This window comes from Uloborus diversus, chromosome 4 (assembly GCF_026930045.1).
Source record: "Uloborus diversus isolate 005 chromosome 4, Udiv.v.3.1, whole genome shotgun sequence".
Classification (NCBI taxonomy): Eukaryota; Metazoa; Arthropoda; class Arachnida; order Araneae; family Uloboridae; genus Uloborus; species Uloborus diversus.
In genome coordinates, this window is record NC_072734.1 from 72,470,668 (window position 1) to 72,492,788 (window position 22,121).

Below are 22,121 nucleotides of genomic sequence, written 5' to 3' on the forward strand. Positions count from 1 at the left end.
CAATTTCTAGGTATAAGTACAACCTGGATTGAGAATCGATATTCAAAATGTTCGGGCTTATAAAGAGTTCTTTTTTTTCCCCTTAATCTCAAATGTATTGCTGTTCATTGCGAGTGATTCAATCTACCATTTTTATGCGGCTTTTGTAGAACAAGCTTATTTTGTACCTGATCGTTGAACAGTAAAGTCATGATATAGGTCCCCTAATTTTTGAAATTTCTATCTGCGATTTCTATAGAGTACTTGCTTATCGACTTCGGTAGAAAGTAAGAAGAGGACAGACTAACTACTTTAGGAAGAATATCCAGTCTCATTTTTCCGCTGAACTCAAAATTCTTTTTCAAATTTTGGAGAAGATGTAGTGGAATGTGAGGCAAAGTAAAATAGCAGGGCAAAGTGAAATATTGAAATATTTTCTCTGATTTTAGCGCTGCCTATCTGGAAACATTTTAACTACGTAGTAACATATACTGTCTATTCTAGGCAGGAAAAAGTTACTTCAGAAGATCAAAGTAATGATAATACAAGCAATTTTCAAAAATGGATACTCATATTGTAATGTTTTGTTAAAACTCAAATATTATTTTTCTTACTATATAAAGATCAAGTTCTTGTTATTAACATTTTAAATATTAATTCAGACCTACTAATACTCGGTCCAGTTTTTATTTAGTTAATAATAAGCTTATTTGTATATTAAATGTTTTGTACAATTAGCCAAGTGCATCGGAGCAAATAAATGGAATAAAGTGAAATAGTTCATATTGTTTATATACATGCTTATTCAATCCTTCATTAAATCACTTGCATATTCACTTAATTAATTCATTCACATTCTTCCATTTAATAATTCTCTTACTTTTTCGTTCATTCACTTATTTCGTATTAATTTACCATTTTATTTACTCATTTACTTTTTTTCTCATATATTAATAATTAATTCATTTATTCATTTATTAGTTCACTTGTTAATTACATTTTCATTATTTCATTTACTACTCATTCATTATTTCATTTACTCATTCATTTGATCGAAAATACTTTTAATAATCGAATAGAAAATATTTCACCAGAAAAAGTTTATTTTTCTTTTGACACCATGAAAAAAAAAGTGAGAATTTTCCCACTTTTTTGAAGTTACAAACTTACTGCCAAAAATAAGAATAATAATGTTTCAATGCAAGTTTTATCATAAACTACATTGTTCTTTCCTTATGTTCTGTAATTTCAAAAACAAACTTCCAAATCGTTCATTGTGAACAAGTTTATACTATCTTAAGTATTTCACTTTGCCCCACATTTCCCTACACATTTTGACCAATTACGAAACAAGAAGAGCATGAGGAAGGGCTCGGAGTTAAAAATGATACCTGACCCCATCGTTAGTAGTCGCAGCCTTGGCCCTTACTGTAGAGCAACCTTTATTTGATCCAAAATCGCGCTAGATGTTCTGAAAAGTTTTCGGCTTGAAGTGTAACTGTAGTTCTCTACAGCATTTCATTTCGATAAAGCTTGAAATTCAAAAGAAAAAAAAGGGGTAGGGTAGAGATTAATACAATAAGCTCTTTTTTTGTTGAACAGTAGAGAGACAAAATTAATTTTTCCTTTAAATATGTAATTTTATGAAATGCTATTATGATCCAGAATCTAATTAGATCTTGAATTTCGCTCAGTTTGAAATTTAGAGTTTCAATCTAACACGAGTAGCTGAATGAAATATGCATTACCACGACAAACGTATTGAGATTTAGTAAAATTTCACTGTTTTGTTGATAGCAAAAATTTCAAGCAATCACTCCGAATGATCTTGAATTCTAGAGAACTATTTGTGTCATTGTTCAAAAAGTGTAACCCTTTCTGTCACATGACTTTTACAGTAAGAATTTTAAAGAACCATTCATTTAACAATGATTTTTCATTCCTATCAAATATATATCTATTTAAACCTGTCAACAATTTTTCAATAATAATTTTTACTTTAGTATATTTTTGGTTCACAACATGTGAATTCTTACCTCCGTGGCATATCGCACACCTGGTGTGACTGTTTATGTTGCTTAATAACTTGTTTAATTAAAAGTATATACTTATTTATTAATTATTCCTTTCACAAGTGTCTCAAATACTAATTGTTTAAATAAATTAAATTTTTTAATATTGCGTTTTATTTCGTTTTAGTAGGACAAGAAGTCATGTCACACAATAAATTCTCACCTCCGTTACCTAAACACAAAATGCCATTCCTCATTAACACGTGGCAGTAATGACATCAAATTTTATTTTCCATGATACAAGGGAGCCCCCTTGTTTATTTTCAGCCATTGTTGAAGTTATGAGATTTTTGTCGAAAACAAAAAGATAGATTTTGCTTCAAAAACTTAGTATGGTTATTCTGATTTCTCATTTCCGTGAACTTGAATTTCAGGGATGTAAATTAATGTAAAAAAAATGTGAAAATGTTTTCATATGCTTAACATGTGCAGATTGTAGCAAGGAAGAAAAAAAATTTCCCTGAAAAATGTATCTATTAGGCCTATATTAATGGGAAATTCCTCACCTCCGCGAATCTCACCTCCGACACAGACCTTATCACTGTTATTATCTCTCAGGTGAAAATAAATGATGGAGAAGAAATACAGTCGGACCTCCATATATCGAACTTCCACATATCGAAATTTCCTATATATCGAAATCCCAGCAAATTTCTATGTTCATTACATAGAAAAATTGTTTCTATATATCGAAAAAATCTCTATATATCGAATTTTTTTCGAGACATTCGTAGATTTTTTTTCCTTTTTTTGGCTGTTTGTCTCATTAAAAATAAAGGTTAGGGGAGAAAATTATGTTCACTAAAGGTTGCTACGAAACTCATAAGGAATCTGATGTTGAGGGGTGTGTAGATAGATCGTTGTTTCGTTCTAGAGTTCTTAAATTCCCTCAAGTTCATATCAAATACTATCTTAGTTGTAACCAGTAACACTGTAAAATCAGTTCAAAGTCATCCCTTTTGTCTGTTGATTATCGTTCCTAGTCGTTTTAGCTGCAGTAAAAATCATTCAAGTTAAGTAGATTTTTTACTTTTCTCTCGATTACATTGTCAAAACGAAACTCCTCTAATGTTGCGGATCAAGTAGAATTGCCGAAGAATGAAGAATGCATGAAGGCGCAAAAATGTAATTTCTGTTATATTTTTAATTATTAACTCTCATTTAATCCGATGCTCGTATGAATTATAAATTAGGTTTCATACACAAAAATTAGCTTTAATTTTAATGTTTTAGGAGATTTTTAAGATAAAATAAGATGGTTTCTATATATCGAAATTTCTATATATCGAATTTTTTTCCGGCAATTTGCTACTTCGATATATGGAGGTCCGACTGTACATCAATAATAGGCATTCTACCAAAATTATAAATTGCCAGTATATCCTCAAAATTTGATTTTAAATTGGTCTCGATTTTTAAAAGTATTTTTCTTTTTTTTTTTTTTTTTTATTTCCGTGAACAAGACATTTTTTAATTTTTTTATTTATGAGTAAAATAATTGGAACTTAGCTGGGCCATTGTTTCTGATTACTTCTAGTAGGTAACACTTTCATGTAAGAATGAAAAAAAAAAAGGAAAACTTAGGTTTCGAAATTGAAAAATATTTGCATTCAAAAGTTACGTTTTCTGGAAAGTGACCCATTTCAGTTTAAAGAAAAATGTAATGAAAACGATGGAATGAGAACAGAAGTTAGTAAGAACGCTCTATTCCTTTTTCTCCTTTGCTGCGTCATTATACAGGGAAATATGAAGTAAAATTCTTTGTTGTAATTGTTGAAAATATTTAATTACGGATGGAAAATATTTTTTGCTTGGATCAATTTTAATTTAAGAATGTTTAATAAGTTAATTATATTTCATTTGCTATTAAATACACGAAGTGTGAATTGGAGTTGATTGACAGATTGTTCATTCTGTTTTTTTTTCTATCTCTCTCACTATTAATCGAATCTAACTTTTAATTCTTTAAGGTTATTAAGCTAAATTTTAAAATAAATAAATGAATACTATATAAGAACATTCTTTACCAATACTTTTTTCTACTTCTACAAGATGTTGGTCTTTTGTATTTTATAAATGAAATGTTCTATCTGTTTGAAATTATTTTTATTGTTTTCATTTATTTATTTATTTTTTGTATTTCAAAAATACATCATTTAGTTTTGTATCTGTCGAATATCTATTTTGTCATTTCTTATTCTTAGAAATTTTGAACGCTACCATATTTTTGCCAAAAATATAATAATTAAGATGAATATTTAGAATTGTTTGGAGAAAATTATGACAGTTAACTTACAACCATCAACAACATAGCATTGACCATAAATGAATGAATGAATTGGTACTCACTGGCAAACTTCTTGCTGTATTGCTTGCTGTAAGTGTTGTGTGTTTACAATTGCTCGTATTTTCCCGGCACTGTTAGACGCCCAGTACGGGGTTACGATTTCCACGGCTGATTCGCAAGCATCAATTCTGTAACATGAAAATACTAACTCAATTTACGATTAAAAAAACTAAGGCAAATAACAATAGAGCTTTCAAAACAATCTGCTTGACAGAAGTTTTAAAATGGAGAACATTGTCTGCTAGAAAAATTAATTTTCCGAAGTCCATTAGCTTAACTCAGTGGTACCTAGCCTACGGTTCACGGGCCATATTCGGCACACGAAGCTGATTCATATGGCCTGTTGTTTTGTAGAATGTTAAAAATCGAAATTCACGGTAAATGACGATGTTACAAATTTGTAGCCAAATATTCAGAAATTAGTGTCTGAAAAACAGGTGCATTTGATAAAAGAAGCATAGTAATGATAACTACCATTATTGGTTTTTAGTTTTCTTTCCTTTTCTGTATTTTCCCAAGTTATTTAGATACATTTTAAATATTTCGAAATTTGATCTGTGCCCGCGTATGAATCATTTTAATATGAGATGCGGCCGCGCGGAGAAAAAGGTTAAGCACCACTGGCTAAGCTTATCTATTGCGATCAGCATGTAGCATTAGGTACTTCTAAATTAGATAAATATCAGTCAACTTGAAAAACACCGCCAACTCAGTCATTTCCAGCCGAGGACTGCAGTTTCGTGCTTATTAGCACTCGTCAGCCCGGCGTAGGAAAGTGACTGAGCTGGAGATGGAAAACCTCTTAAGGAAGCCAAAAGTGCGAACATGTCATGACTGACTCAGTCGTGACTGAGTTGGCGGTGTATTTCACGTATTTCTGCTTTAGCCCTGGCTAATGGGCGGTAATTTACTGAATATACCTTGTCTCGCGTTCAATCTTCGAGTTGAACCGAACCATTGCTTCGGTCACTCGTCTGGTCTGTTAATTCTATATTAGCTACCAGTTTGTTTCGCACTCTTGGCTTCCTTAAGAGGTTTTCCGTCTCCAGCTCAGTCACTTTCCTATGCCGGGCTGACGAGTGCTAATAAGCACGAAACTGCAGTCCTCGGCTGAAAATGACTGAGTTGGCGGTGTATTTCACGTATTTCTGCTTTAGCCCTGGCTAATGGGCGGTAATTTACTGAATATCAGTCAACTTGTTTTCATGATTCATGGAGATTCCAAATTGTTTAAAGCTTCCAAATAAAGTAGCTTTAAAGTTCAAAACGCTACTTTTAGAGCACATTGACACTTAAATTCCATCCTTAATAAGAAATAAAACAGGGAAATGAATTGATAACAATAAAGTTAATTACGTACAAAAGATGCAAATATTTGCATACACGTGTGTGGGTGTGTGTGCCGTGCTTGTGTGTTTCAGGAAACCTAATTTTCATTGCAGATGACGTGAGATCAGTGGTCCAGCGAAGGGGGAGGGGTGAAAGCACCCCCCAGAGTCATTGGTTTTAACATAAATGTAAATTCTAATACAGTAGTTTAAGCGTATGAAAGGGCTGTTTTGATCAAAAACCCCTCTAGAAGGTATTTCTGGCTGCGCTAGTGCGTGAACTTATGGATCTAAAAGCATCCAACGAAAGTTTTAAGTTAAAATCTTTTTAATGTTTTTCATTAATTACTTTTTGTAAGGGGCTAAAAATTACTGCTCTGTCCACACACATAATCATGATATTTATTATAGATTTCTCGAACCAAAATACCCATTGTACATAAGCGATTTATGATTGAACTATTTATTTAGAGCATTACAGGGATTAACTTTTACATCTTAACTCAGCATTCCTTAAACAATACTATTTAATATATCATACAATTTCTCACTATCAGTGGCATATCCAGAAAAAAAAATAGTGGGGGGAGGGGGATATGGTTACTTTTAAATATGAGAAAAAATTTTTCATCCATCTTGTATCTGAAACTTGTAATACTTTTTATATATTTTGTCAATTGTAGTTATATCTCTTAAAGTATGACATGTCGTTCTATTTGTTGATGCTACAACCTTATATACCCCCCCTGCCCCCAATTTATTCGTTGAATATCACATGAAGAACTGCATAACAGTTTACATTTTCTTTCATGTTTTTTCGTGCAAAACAATCTATCTAATAACCTAATCATCTTAAAAACAGGTTCACCATCTTCATTTTTTAAGTACCTTTATGAAAAGACTCGTCCGAAATTGAAAGCGAAAGTAGTGTTAAGTTCGGGGGGAAAAAAAAGTAAATTTATACATTTGTTAAGGAAAATAAAGGTAAGACAGCAAGCAATGTTAAACGCACAAAATATCAAACCATTGTGCAAACATGCATTTTGAGGCTGCAAGAAAGTCCGAAGCTCACAACGCGCATGTATTAAGGAGAAAAAATCTTTTTCAGAACGAAATACACGTACCAGCAATATCTTTGGTAGTTTCTTGTGTTTTAACATTGTCCTCTTGATCATTCTTTGTATTTTTGAAGTACTTAGATACCAATAAATATTTTCCTTCACAGAAAATGAAGGTGACTATTTGAATTACAGAACTTTACCATTGGGTGACGCAATAGTCATGCAAAAAGAATTTTCCGTGTCTGAATAAGACATTGGTAGAATTTTGCACAACCAGTTTGACAACTTCATGTTTATACAAGACGTTGATGGAAGTTTTAGCTACCAAAATTGACCATTGGTTAATGCAACAGTTTTACACTGAAACAACAACTCCAATATTGTTTGTGTTTAAGCAAGACAATGGTGGACTTAAAAAGAATAGAACTTGGCCAATCAATAACTCAAAAACTTTTGCCGGAATGAATAATTCTAGTATTGTTCGTGTTCCACCAAGAAATTGATGAAATTTCGGAAATAGAAAACTTTTCTAGTTGAAAACACAAATTTTATACGAAAATAACTACTCCTGTTTTGCTTGAGCTTAGGCAAGACATTGGTGGAATTAAGGAAACCAGAACTGGGCCAACAGGTGGCTCAGAAACTTTAACCGAAAAGAACAACTCCAGTATTGTTCGTGTTTCATTAAGACCAAGATATAATCATCGAAAAAAGATAATTGGGTAAACATTCACTCACTTGTTTGATGATGCTCCAAATGCCGTTCTTGCTCTCTTATTTCTGCTATGGACAGGATGACCATCGTATGTCTCGAACTGGTCGAACCTGAAGGCCGGCGTGTTATTGTCATCCTCGTTGCCGAATGAATATTCGCCCACCATTCGTTTCACTAGAGCTTTGTTCTCGTCAATGAATTTCTCGATGCGATCTCTGAAACGAAAGCATGAATAAGTGAATAGTTTCACAAATCCTAAAACGAAAGATGAGTTTCAATTTTTAAAGCCCGTTGCGATACATTCAGTCTTCACATATAGCAAGAGAAAAATAAATTTTATATGTACTGGATTAAATACTTTACGGTCGTTTCATATCCAGAGGTTTAATTAAAAAATGAAATATTTTTAACGGATTCAATATCTATTTCCTTTTTTTAAACATCTTGTATTTTATTTTTCTCGTATAGCAGAGCTTAATTTCTAGCAAAAGAAATGAAGTATTATTTTAACTTATTTTTATGTGTAAACAATCTGCTCTTCGTCCAATATATAAAAGTTCTCTATAAATGGAAATTAAGTGCAGGAAAAGAAGTGCAAATAAAAGTCTGCCATTGGGTATTTAATAAAATAATTTCATTTATTAAGCTTAAGTAAAATAATTTCTTTACCTGAAAATCAACACCGAGTAATATGAGTAATATCATGAAACGCTAAAAATATTATTTCGGAAATAAGCTGATTTTGTTTTTTCTTTTAAACTCAAAATTCTTGAATCTAAAAATATTTCAACCTTGCAAACAAAACTTCTTTGTAAAAGAAAAAAAAAGTTTTTCAACGGACTTAAAACAGATGTTATTAAAGAGTTTATGACTTTGTGTGACCTCCATTTGCAAATGTTTCTAAAATGATTGGAGATTTTTTGCGTAATGCTATATTTTAAAAGTACTAGGTTTTTATAATTAAAAATATGATATTCTGTTTCTCTTAGAACTTATTACTTTTTTTTTTTTTTTGAGGCAGTGAAATGTGTTTGTTTTTTTCTTTTTTTTTTTGCGCGCGAAGTTTTTATCTTTATAAATAAGTACATGGTGTTTTCTCTGATCTAAAAGTTGTTTCAAGACATAAAGTTTCTCCAGATTCACACATCTTTTATTCAATTGATGTATTCTTTGAGAACTTTGAATTTCATCGCATATGACGAAGGTAGAAGTTGCAATGCATACAGAATCCCTCTTTTAAGTAAACTATCAACTAAAATACGTTCAGTGATGATGAAAATGATTAGATATTTCATTTTTCTCCCTCGTTGAAAAACATAAAGCTGCAATATTGACTTCAAGTATAATTTTTTGCAGCACATTCTCTACTTCGTTTTTTTCCCTTCTGACTGTTGCAATCTTTTTTATCATGAGAAATTCGAAATTTGTGATAAATATTTGCAAATGATTTGATGCATGAAAATTGCGTCATGAATAAATTGTAATTTTAAGAACTACTATGCGTATTCTATTTTAAATACTGAAATTTTCACACTAATATTAAGTGTCATTAATGCATAGTATCTTATACATATAAAATCTGAGTATCTATCTATCTATCTATCTATGTCCAAGCTTCTTCTCCCGAACGACAGTGAACTGACCATCAAACCAGGTATCGATGGATTCGTCATCTTCCCGTCTTCATGTTTGGCTATTTAACATAATCCTCCGATAATAATTAGCGGAGATATCAATTAAAAATTATTAATTATGACTCTTAGATTTCAAAATAAAATCCATATTTTTCGAAGGCTTTCCTCCATTTAAATTATTTTTCATTGCTTCATCTCAACTTTCAGCAACAATGCTTTTATTAAAATTTATAGCGGGGGTAAAGAAAATCATTCAGACGAAAGATATGTTGCCATTTTCTTTCTCGAATATGAAGAAGTAACATTCTTGATTTTGTTTTAAAGGCTTTTCCTGTATTCGTGAGATTTAAAATGTTTACTTTTTGGTTGTTTTCCCGCAAACTGCCGCAAAACTTTACTGATTTTTTTTTCTTTTCTTTTTGTTCAAGCCTGAGGGTTGAACAGGCGTCACTTGACATAACTTTTATTTTCGAGGTAGCCCGTGCAACGCCGGGCACGCAGCTAGTAAACACATAAAGGGCAAATGAAATATTCGGAAAAAAATAAGGAAATTTATTTGAAAGTATAAGATGATAAGGATCAATTGGATGTGAAATTCTTTGCATCATTATATTAAAGAAATGCTTTGCAAATGCACGCAAGACAAAATATGAATAAATTAATAATAATAATAATAAAAGAATAAATATATATATATATAAATAAAGTGTACAGATAAATAAACACAATAAAAATAAATAAGCTGCAAGTATAAAACTTAAATCCATTGATTTATTTCAATACAATAGAACACGTTAAATTGAAACTTTTTAGTTGAGCAAACGTTTCTGGAAACATAGCTGTTCAACACAAGCAAGTTACATAGTTTGGTTAAATATAGTTAATGCGCAATGTAAACTAAAATAAAATAATCTTAGCAGTCTAGTATAGGTTGCATATCAGGAAATTCGCTACATTCAAATACAAAAAAAAAAAATAATAATAATAATAATAATAATAATAATAATAATTTGAAAAAAAATCGTAAAATATGTTAAGTTTACCTCTTGCTCCTCTTCTCCCTGCCTGTCCGGTCTTCGTCCCTCTCGGTCGAACTGGGGAAAATGAAAGAAAAAAATGGGCTTTAATTTTTGCACTTTTACAACAATTTCAAACCGGATGGCAAGGGAGAAAAGAAGCAGACATACTAAAAAATTATAAACACAGAAATAAAAAATAAACACAGAAAAAATTACACTTTAATAAGCATCTGATTTTCATTAATCAAAAATGAAAACAAGTACAACCAAGGCGCAGTGCTATGTAGTTAAATAATTCTGCTCGACAATGAAACTTGACGAAATCAAGCATTTTATGGCAAAATTAAAAACGGCAAACTAAGCAGAAATATGCTTTTAGCTTAGATTTTAGTAAATGCTTTTTGAAAACACGAAAGAAGGTTTAATATTTCTCTTTAAAATTTCACAAAGAACAAATAAATGTCCGGTGACAAAAAAACGATGAGCTGAATGTTCCAGTTTACGCTGAAAAATACCCCTCCATGTCTAATAACTTTTAAGGTGACAATCTTAAACGAACCTAACTTTTTCTATGCTTGGTCAGCGCACCTCATTCTTATGTTTTATTCTTTTATTTCAACTTTTCGTTCAAATTTTGAACAATTTAAAAAAAAAAAAAAATACGAAAGAGCCTAAGGATAAATTAAAATTCTCTATGAATTCTCGTCTAAAAGGTAGATTTTTTTCCGAACAAACTTCGAAGAAAAGATGTTCTGAGGTAGGAAATGTGCAAAAGAGGAATTTGTTTTTTATTTTATTGATAAAAATACCATTTATGAATTTATAATTTAAAAATTTCTATTTAGTATTTTATCCCTGCTCAAAATTACGGGTTAAATAAAGAATTTTTTACTTATGAAACCTCCAGAACTTATTCTATACCCCAGCCAGAAGTCAGCTCTAGATCCTCCCTTGCAGCAGACAACGAACTTTTGCCATTAACCAGACAATCCTGCTTTCGCCACACTTTAGGGTTGCTGCTATGTGCCCCCTTCGTTAGTCACTGCGTCTCATCTGGTAGGTTGAGAAAGATTAATTAATAGCTTAACCACATTTATAAGGGCTGATTATACGGTCTAGTTTGATCAGGCATGTAGCTAATGTTTACTACGTGTCTGCAGGTTAAAAATGAAGATTGATTAACATGTAGGGATGTTTTAAGGTTACTATTACTGCTTTTGTTGTTGATCTGCCTATTAAATCACATAATAGGATAACTAGATGCTTAGGTGCTGATCAAGTGAGGGTGTTTTGCATGAGAATGTGATCAAATACTTGAATAATTGAAAACAGTGAGTCCTTATTGAGTCTGGTTAAAATCTATACAGTCGGCATAAAGGTAGATTAACGATTTTGAGTGGTTGGAGCTAACCATAAATCCGCTCATATATATATAAAAAAAGGCCAAACGCTTTAAATTAATGTTTTTTTTTTCCCCCAGAGACAAAAACATACTGTTGGTTTAGCTGTGAAAAGTTTTTCTCCAAATGTTGCTTTTTGTTCCTCCGGCTTTGTCTTTAAGGGTTAAAGTCCTTAGTTAGGACTACCCTGCTCCAGAGAGTTTTTTTTTTTTTTTTTCATTCTTTTCGCTGCATATCACCTCAAGGGGAAAAATGGCTTTCTGTTTGACTATTGAAATTAAGAGCTCTGGGCAGCATAAAAAGTGAATGGATGCATATAAAAGCTTTAGTTTTTTCTTCAATAGATTCAACGTAAAATATATTAACAGAAAACATTTAAAAATTGAATAAATTGTGTGTTCTAAGTCTATTTTATCATGAAAGACATAAGAGCCGAACTACGGGTCAGTATGGTAGATTAAACCTGCAAACCATAAAATAGCCTTTTAGCGCCTGGGAATATAATCAAAGTCGAGATTTAGTTTTTATTCTATTTGATTCAGTATTCGCAGATTTTATTTTATTTTATTTTATTTTATTTATTTATTTTTTTTTTTTTTTAGTGTCACCCCGGGAAATTTCTGGACAAAAACCCAACACATCCAAGCATTACAAAGTCTATGAAACTAAAATTTCGAGTTTTGACGTGCGGAAAGAATGGTGTGCTGTAACAGTAGTAAAAAACGTAGATCAAGCACAAATTAGCGATTTATTGAAGACGCGTGTTTCGGGGTTTCAAGACCTCCTTTATTAATACTAAGACCTGAACGGTAAGAATTAGAGATTAACAAATCAAAATGAAACCAAGAGCAGAAAGTTTATTACATAATTCCCAGCTTTCCGAAAAATACTTTAAAATTAATAAACTTACAGTACAAGTAATTTCAGTCAATTACTGGTCAGGAACTGCCCAGAGGATGTTGTAAATATTAGACCACATCTTGTAAATGTACACTCTGATGTGTGAGTTTCAAATGACAAAAGTTTTATTGTTCATATAACATAAGAAGATCAGCAGAATAAATTAAATTTTAGCAGATACGACAGCAGCGAAAAGATGTTTAAAACTTCAACTGTGAATATAATATTGTAGAAGTGTAACATAAGCAAGATTAATGTTATTTTACAGAATATAAACAAGTAGTTAAAGAAAGATCTTCTCTCCCAAATAGATAAATGGTTTTCTCGTAACTAAATAGTAAAACATAATGTAGATAAGTCAAAGAATGTCTACAATTTTTTCATTCTATTAAAGAATCCTCTTACTTCAAACAAAAAGTTTTGTTCCGAACTAAACGTGCTTACTTTCCCGTCTACCAACATCGACTTTCTGGCATCTGGTCAATACTCTTTTAATTAGCTGTAGGTGCAAATTACGTAGCATTTACTGTTGATTTCTGAAAAACATAATTAGCCTCCCTCATCTGATGAAATAGATTCGTCGTAAAAAATAAATAAACGAACAAAGTAAGTATCAGCATATTTTTAACAATGCAGCTAATATATTTTTTGCGAAAAAAATCTTCTTTAATAGTTTTCAAAAGAAGTAAAAAATAAAAAGCACATAAAAATACATTTTATTTTTATTTTGTTTTAAAAAAAGTTTGTTGTTCTTTCTTTTGGGTAAAAATAAAGTGTCTCGGGTTTTATTATTTCCCTGTTGCCAAAAATTAGAAATATCAATAATAATATTAAGCATACTTTAGAAAAATAAATGAATAAATAACAAAATGCTAATTATTTTCGTCAAAATCGTTTGCACAGCTCGTTCTTTCTATTAAAAAATAAAGCACTCTGAATTCCCTTTTAATTACCGCCGACAAAAAAAAAAAAAAAAAAATAAAACTTTAGAATGAAAATAAAATCGAATCATATCAACAATCGTTATTTCACTGTCGTCTTCTTTTTTTTTCCTTTCTTTACCTTTTACGGGAAATTTCGCTAAAAAGGATTATGTGCAGGAATTACCCTGGAAATATGCGGTTTAGGTAATTGCCTCGGAGAGATTCGACATGATACTTTAATGTATGATCAACTCCACTGTTCAAAAAGCTGAGAATATTCTCAAGCAAAATATCCAATAACTATTTATTCCTTAGAGTTCCTTATCACAAATAAGAAAAATTATAACACTATTTTTTTCTTATTAATTCCAATTCATGCATGATTTCCTTCTCGTAATAACCTAAATATTCAAGACATCATTTCAAAACTGATTATTCAATAATTATTAATCAAATGAGAAACATTTTTAAAGCTGGAATAAAATGTTGCGCACAGCAAAGCACAATAAGGTAATTTTCTGAAAATTTAGAGAATTTTAAAACTAAAAAAAATTTTAAACATTGTAAAAGTAAGATAATGAAACTGCAATTACGTTGCGTTTAGTTGAAACACTATATTTATTATATCCAGTAAAACATTTGGAACCTCATTTACAGTTTGACATTTGCGAATGAAATTAATAATTGGAAAAAAAAACTAAAGAAAAAGAAGCAAATGCTGTGAAAGAGTTTTTTTTAGGCAGCAAAATTTTGACCAACAATGGAAGAGGTTTTCACCGGACATTTTACCGGACGTATTCATAAAGTTGATCCATCTAACCGCCTCGTGCGTAAGAGGCCTTAACGGATCATGTCACGAAATTTCAGTTTTGGATAAAGAAAATTTTAGTCGGAATAACAATTATTACTTTGGATAGGTGTTTCCAGGCGAAGGGCAGTAGAGTTGATTTTTCCGCCTGATGCAAGGGTATCCTCTGAGAATTTCAGCACAGGCTTCCAGCCACAGAGTTAACGCGAAAACAGCAAGAGTCGCCTGAAAGAAGATATGAAAATCATAAATGACGTATAAAGTACTACTCGAAAAAAAAAGAGGTAAATGCTCCAGACAAGAGCTTGACAAAAGAAATTAACTAGCGCGAACTGCAGTGCACTGAAGTATATCTTTGCTTATATGAGAATTGTTAAAGAGAATGAACCAGCAACTGAATGCTTCAATAGAAACAATTTAGCCGATAAAATACCGATGAATTATATTTTTGCTGAAATAAAAAGTATCAATAGGCGATGACAGAAAACTTGACTTTGTCACGACAGTACACTCATAAAAGCTTTTTTCTAACCTTAACTTCAATTTGAGGGGGGGAAAATATGAAAAGAATCATAACGGATACACGCTAGTGTACTATTTAAAGGCTTGCTTAGCAGACAAAAATGAATGGTAGAATCCGTGTCAATTCAACAAGGGGCGTACCTTGATGGTCTCGTATTTTATAGAATTTAACATATGTTAAAATTCATAAAAATTTAAGCAATACTTTTTTTTTGTTTTGCCCCCCCCCCCCCCAAAAAAAAAAGATTTGTGCTCTCGCTTCACACTAACTCTGCTGACTAACTGTAGCTGTGCACTAACTGTGCTCTCTCTTTACTGACATAATACGCAAAATATTTGGTACATGTTTGCATTATTAAATACTATTTCATCATTGCTGTATTTAAAACTGATGAACCTATCATGATCATTAATGTGATTACTTGAAAAAACATCGTTAAATTACACATTATTTCTCCTTTTGCTTCATGGCTTACAGCGTTTGGCGACTTTCACAAACAAAAGCTTTAATATATCATTGATATATGAAATTCAATAGGAAATGTCTTTAGTATTTGTAATACTGAACATGAGAAAACTTTCTTTCATATAGAATTTTTATTTTATCAATAATTTTCATTTAGTTCAGGAAGAATGTCCGAAGGACCATTCCAATAACACTGTTGTATCCTTTGTTAAAGTACTACGGCAGCAGTTAGGTTTTAAGCTTAAACAACTCTGCCCATACGTTTTTTTTTTTTTTTTTTTCTCCCCGTAACTTATCACATTTGAGAACTTGTCCAATGAAAAGCCGACATGACGTCGACATGTTGTTGCTCTTCCTTTTTTCTCAAGCTGTTATCATTCCATACGTTAATCTATTTGCGAAAAGTAAACAAACAAGTGCATCAACATAAACATTACGTCTCACAGGTAACGTAATGTTTCGAAGTACTAAAAAGCATCCACGACCTAAAAAGGCAGAATCAATTTTTCTTTCAACTTGCAACACTTAAGCTTTCTCACGCCTTTTGCTTAGGTTCCTACCCTTGACCCTTCAATGACGGTAACTGACCGTTCAGCGGCCTCCGCAAGGATTCCATTACACAGAAGGGAGGGGGAACCCTTTTGCATGGATGACACGCGCCTAACCTTAAAAACTTACACCGGCTAATGCCTACAGTTTCTTGCTGTTTAAATGGAAGAGTGAGACTTGCCGTGTTTTTGTTTTAACTCACAGGTCCTCCACAGGAGCTATCTTCATGGGAGCTGTTTACTCGAAAGATTTCTCTGTTTGCATAGACTCAGAAAGAGGTAGGTTATTTACAAAGCAAATGATCAGTCACCCTGCCTATCGATATGAGTACCAATCAAAAATAACACAATAGTTTGCGCCGTATTTCTCAATAACTAGTAAGAATCAAGTAGATAAACTTTGAGTCTACTCTTCATGGAAGCTGTTTGCTCAAGAGATAACCGCTGTTGATATTAGACCTGTGAAAATATTTGTTTATAATGTTAACAATCCGTAATAATGCTAATTAGTATAATTTCTGGTTAAAAAAAAACCGAAAGGATAAAGGAACAGGATACTTATGATCACATTTTTTGAGCACCCTTAACAAAAATTAAAAAAAATCAGCGAACTTTGAGCTCAATCATCTCGGGAGCAGTTTACTCAAGACATTTCTCTGTTGGCCTTACTGATGAGAGAATATTTGTTTATAATGCAAATAATCGATAATTCTTCCAATCGTTATAATTGCCAGTAAAAAATAACAATCGTAATTAGAATCGTTTTTCTTCAACTCGTTTAACAAAAATGAATTAAGTCGGTAAACTTTGAGCTTGCTCTTTATGGGAGTTAGTTTCTCAAGAGATTTCTTCGTTAGTGTAGAGAGTTTAACACTGCAAATAATTCACTATACTGCCAATCGGTATATTTAACAATCACAGGAAGAAAAAAAAAAAAAAAAGAGGAAATTTTTTTTGTTAGAGTAGCATTTTTTTGAGATCTTTGAGCTGAAATAGGTGACGAATACTATTATTTGTATACTTTGAGTTAGCTACTTAAAAATACGAATCAAGCTATTGGTTACTACAATGCTTGGTTGCTATTGATGAATGATTTTTTTAAACGATTGAATAATGTTTGATATAATTCAGGTTCTATGATTAGATTTTTTTTCTTTTTTGCTTCTGCGTTAAATTTCTTTTAATGTTATCAATTAAAACAAGAAATATATACCAACTCTCTCTCTCTCTCTCCTCTATCACTTTTTAGCACACTTCTTATACCTATTCCTTTTGAAAAAAAAAGTTTTAACAAATGATTAATACATCATTAAAAGAAAAAAATTAAGCAGTAGGAGCCAGGTATTCTATCAAAACTTCGGAACTCTCAAAGCTAAAAGGACGAATCGTTTTGATTTAGATGACATATATTTTTCTAATCGTGTGCCTCAAATACATTTCTTACTACTGCGTATTTCAGGACTGACAAGAACACGAATCTCGATCATGTTTCCCTTGCTCCCGGGGCGGAGCACAATGCTTGGTTTCAGCAGATGTAATCCCCTTGTCAAGTGTCCTCCACACCATAAAGTATCTTCGCTTCAGAGTTGATGTATAGACCGCGAGGAAAGGGAAAAAAGTTGAAACGCGACTTGTCAAAACAGCTGTCGTAGCGATATAAATGAAATAGATTTTTCAGCAAGATTACTCTGGAAGATTTGTTATCCTGTACAGACTTACTTGATTCTCAGAAGTGATTCACGCAAGTTTCTTCAGACAAGTTTTTCGTTTTTCACTATTCAGATAATTCTAGTCATTTACGTGCTGAAGCTTTTATGGAGTCATTCAGGGTAATACTTTAAGCCACAATTTTAACTACTTCATTTACATTTTAATTGTTTTATTGTATTTGTTGATGTAAAAGGGAAGAAACACTCCTGAACTAATGTAAAGTTACAAAGAAATAATTTTCTCAGTAGAAAAATTTCTTTCAGCGGCCTGCGATGCAGATTTAAAATCCAAAAATAGTCTACAAGACTAACAGACGGTATATTTATGGAAAAATTTAGTTAGACTCCGAGAAATGCTTAAAAATAAGATTCTGATGCACATACATTACACCTAGAAAAACGGAAAGGACAACAGTGACCCCTGGGGTATATTAGAGGAGATGCGTGCGGAATATTGATTCACTCAGAAATAAATTTATTAAGAATTTTCTCGAAAATAAGGAAGGAGCCACATTGGTCCCTTTAGTCTTCCTACGTGCACAGAAAGTTTCTGGTTTACTAGTGTTAATATAAATTCAGCATAGCAAATCTTTATTCATAAGATAAGAATTAGAAAACAAACACATATGAAAGATCCCTGAGTTGAGGAAAATTCAATAGCGATGGTTGGTTTTTACGTGAGACTAGCAGCGACTTTTTATTTGCCATTTCAAACTTAAAAGGAAATAAAGAAATAACTGAACATAAAATCAGAACAAACAATAAGGTTCCTAAAATGTAAGTTAGCCGTAAATAGAAGAAGTGCAAATTACCTTGAAAAAAAAAGGCAAAGAAACTGTAAATGAATGAAATCGATGCAGATCGTAAAATTTGGCTGTGGTCAAGGAAGAAGGGTCGTTATTGGTTAAACGCTGCATTTCAAGAAAAATTTTCATCAACCGCTAAAAATAAACAGTTTATATGGGCAGAAAACAATTAGTTTTTGCTTGTTCTAATTCTGACGTTTTTCTGTCCCTTTGTTTTTGGCGCAGTGGAATTTTTTCATCGATAAGAGATTGCGAGATTGAAGAGCAATAAGAAGTCATTGCAAAAAAAAAAAAACCCTCAAAGGCAGTCAGGCATTTCTCTACTTACTGTACTTTAATGTCTTTGGCCGGTTATAACGAGATCTGAGGATATAAGATATTTACTTACAACTTAAGGCGATTAAAATAGCAAGCAACTAAAATCGGGTTTGTTTCAACTTCAAGCGCCTATGCCGTGTATGTTATAAATTTCTCAAAATGGTATAATGTTGAAGAAGTTTATTATACTTAAAAGTTTGAGTATCTTTCAAAGTTTCATCACGCTGTTTGAAGGACATAAAATTGCCTTCTTATACAAACAATTCCGAATTTTTGAGTAATTCAAGTAGCTTTTCAACATTACAAACTTTTACAATTGCATCGTTTTAATGTTTACAGTTTTTAGGGCATCAATCGTTTATCTTACTAATTTTCAAAGCGAGTAAAGTGATCAGGATTCTTGCGTTTTTAATAGCTTAAACTACTAAGCCCAATCCCAATTTTTCACCCATGAGGCATTAAACATCTTCCAAACAGAAAGACCCTGGCCGATCATGTAGGGGTCATAGAAAGGGGAGAAAATGGGGTCGTTTCCAAAATTTTAAAAGTATTTTTTCTGAAAGAGCATGCTTAAAAACATAGGGTCTGACCATTTTTTAAATAATTTATTTAAGTTTAATGTTTTTAAAAAATTGCTTAAATCAGTGCACTTTCAATGTTTACACTTCTGTCGTGTGACATCACAAATGATGAAATGCCATTCAATCTTGCCACTCACAGAACGAAGTATTTAGTTCGCATCTTTACTCACGTGCATTGGCAACGATTGGTTGATAGCAAACGTAGAGCGCAATTTTAATTCGCTGCTTGATTATCATAACGTGGAAAAGTAGTAGAAAGATGCACAAAGTGCATCATTTGTGACGTCATCAAGACCACGCCCTGTTTGAAAAACCCGACATTTTTAAAAAATTAAAAAAAAAAAAACTGTTGGGTAAATAAAAGTATTTTCTGGGTGCATGTTTTTTTTTTGCTCATTCTATCCATTTCAGTGACTAAAAGTAGTACTTTTGACTGAAGGAAACCACCTCATTGCCCATCCGGCTTTGGGAAATTGATGTATTTATAAGTAAGTGGGCGTGGGTTTTGCTGCTTTGCTGTACAACTTACATTGAGTATATAACACTTTGTCCCTCTCCTCTGGATATTTTTTAAATGATGCGCCTGGAAAGACACTAAGGTAAAGCTTGATATCATGAAATTGGATTACAAATTAAAAGATTTGAATTTAATTCGAAGTCAAGGGACTTCAGTACTCGCTTATTCTGTGTTTATGTTCTCTGTTCGAAATTTTAAATTAGCTAACTTAATTCGCTGAAGTACCAGGAATGTTTTTCTTTCTTTCTTTTTTGGTGTATTTTAAAAGAGCATTGTTATTTCATTGTTACAAGTCACTTTTGAAGTTAAAAATTGTGTTACTCGGTTTTGAAAATTCAAGATTTATAAGAGTCTCTTAAATGGATTTATTAGACTAAAAAGAACGATTTTTATTTCAGTCATAGAGAAAATAATAAAACTTCCTGGTAGATGACACATTGCAAACTCTTGTTAAACATATTTCTACAGAAGTTCAGCGACATAGCTTTTTGATTCTTACTTGGTTTTCTAGGGTTTGCTCTTCCAAACACAATAATTATTTTTACTAAACGGAGTTGAACTTAAACTCTTTCTTTGAATGAATCTTAGACTATTCATTGTTTCGTCTTCCAAGAACAAGTCCGAACACACACATAGGGTCTGATGAGGCACGAGAAAAAAACATGTTTTGTGAAATTTCTAGAACTATTACTAAATTCCTTTACAAGAAAAGCTAACTTGAAACAATTCTATGCCTCCATTTTTTAGAAAAGAAATTTATTTCCTTCTAATTCTCCATAAACCACAAGGAAAAACATTAGCGCACAGGTTCCCACGCTTAAATACACATTCAAGACCACAAGAGGGAAAAAAAAGAAGAATCGAAACCAAATCACAAATTCGTACTTCCTCGAGGTTTCACCACCCCCGAAACACGTAACAATAAGATTAAAGGGGGCGAGGTCGGGGGGAGAAATACAAGCCACCATTAAAAGCCGACATCTTTCCTATTCAACAACACAAGCGAAGGATTATTGTTATGTTCTATTAAAGAAAGAAATAATAATAAAGAGAGAAAGCTCTTCCAACACATTTCAAGCTCGGGAAAGCTGAGGGGGGTTGAAAAAGAATTTTAGAAACATGGACGAGGAACATGGCCGCACTCCGTAGTTAACCCTGAGGTACACCTGTCGGAATCCAGCGGTTTGCACGCCCACAATTCTAGGTTGCCGGTCTTGTTTCTTTTCCCCGCTTGTTTCTTATGGGCAGTATATTGGCGATTTTTCTTTTCTTTCTTTGATCTTTCTTCACCCCCCCCCCCCCTTCATTCTTTCATCAGCTTTCAAGTAACACTCAAGTAAAAGTGAAGGGAGAAACAATATTCGCAAATACATTTGTTATTGATGTCATTGATGTATTTATGCGTCAGATTTTTTTTTTTTTTTTACTGCGAATTACTTTTTCTCGTAAAAAATATGGATGATAGTAATACTGGTAATCGTAACAATTTCGAACTCTTTTCCTTTCTAATTTTGCCAGAAACACCTTCTGGAGGGGTTTTTTTGATCAAAAATACCACCCAAAGGGATTTTTTTGATCAAAACAGTCTTTTCATATGCATTAACTACTGCATTAGAATTTGCATTTATGTTAAAACCAATGGCTCTAGGGGGGGGGGCGGTTACCTCTCCCCCCTTGGCTGCACTACTGGGGTGATAACATGAGTAAATTAAGGTGATGCGTTTTGCTGTTATGCTCACAAAAGATTTTTTTCTTGCTTTTTTAATACAAAGAATCTGACAGATCTTAGCTTTTTTCAACACAAAAAAACATACTTTCATTCTTCATTCGTTTAAGAGAACTAATATTCAGTTTCGAAGCATCGATTTTCGATTTCATGAAAATAGTTTTCGTATGAAATAAACTTCCATTTAAAATGTGAAGTCCTAACTATATTTTTTGGAAAACAAATTTTATTACAGAAGCATTATTTGGCATTCTGTACAATAGTTTCAGTTGGGAAAAATGAGTAAAAATAATAATAACAGCAAAAACTTGCTGTAAGTTCTGCCGTAATTTTCTTCGTACTAAAAGTGCAAGGAAAATAGTTTTCAAGAACATTTACTGATACCTTACAGCAATCGAAGATGTCAATGTATCATTTACCGAATCGGTTTTCTAAAATAACAAATGCTGTTATACGTCAGCATAAAACCGAGTTATTCATTTGAATCTAACTAAATCGGTTAAAAACCAAATTTGGATTATTGTTGGTTGGCAGCTTTATCGAAGAAAATGCTATTACGTGCTGTAAATACGCATTTCATTTTTAGGTTAACGTACTAAGGTAGAAAATATCTATTGAAAAAATTAAGCAGTTTTATTTTTCGTCTAAGGCGGGTGAATTAAAATTACGTACCTAGACGTTAACTGGTTAAGTGTTTGGTCGTAATCAGTCAAGAAGCACTGATGAAAATTAACATCTACCA

General features: G+C 32.2%; 1 protein-coding gene across 1 annotated transcript in view; it reads right to left on the bottom strand.

Moving 5' to 3' along the window:
* The window catches only part of LOC129220633 (protein spaetzle 3-like), a 58,923-nt gene that overhangs the window by 20,952 nt on the left and 15,850 nt on the right, over nucleotides 1–22,121 (bottom strand). Inside the window, exons 4-7 of the mRNA XM_054855063.1 lie at nucleotides 14,287–14,411; nucleotides 10,180–10,230; nucleotides 7,526–7,717; nucleotides 4,401–4,526 (exon numbers count right to left, since the gene is read on the bottom strand). Of these exons, the coding sequence (XP_054711038.1) occupies nucleotides 4,401–4,526; nucleotides 7,526–7,717; nucleotides 10,180–10,230; nucleotides 14,287–14,411 (494 nt within the window). The remainder of the gene's footprint in view (nucleotides 1–4,400; nucleotides 4,527–7,525; nucleotides 7,718–10,179; nucleotides 10,231–14,286; nucleotides 14,412–22,121) is intronic.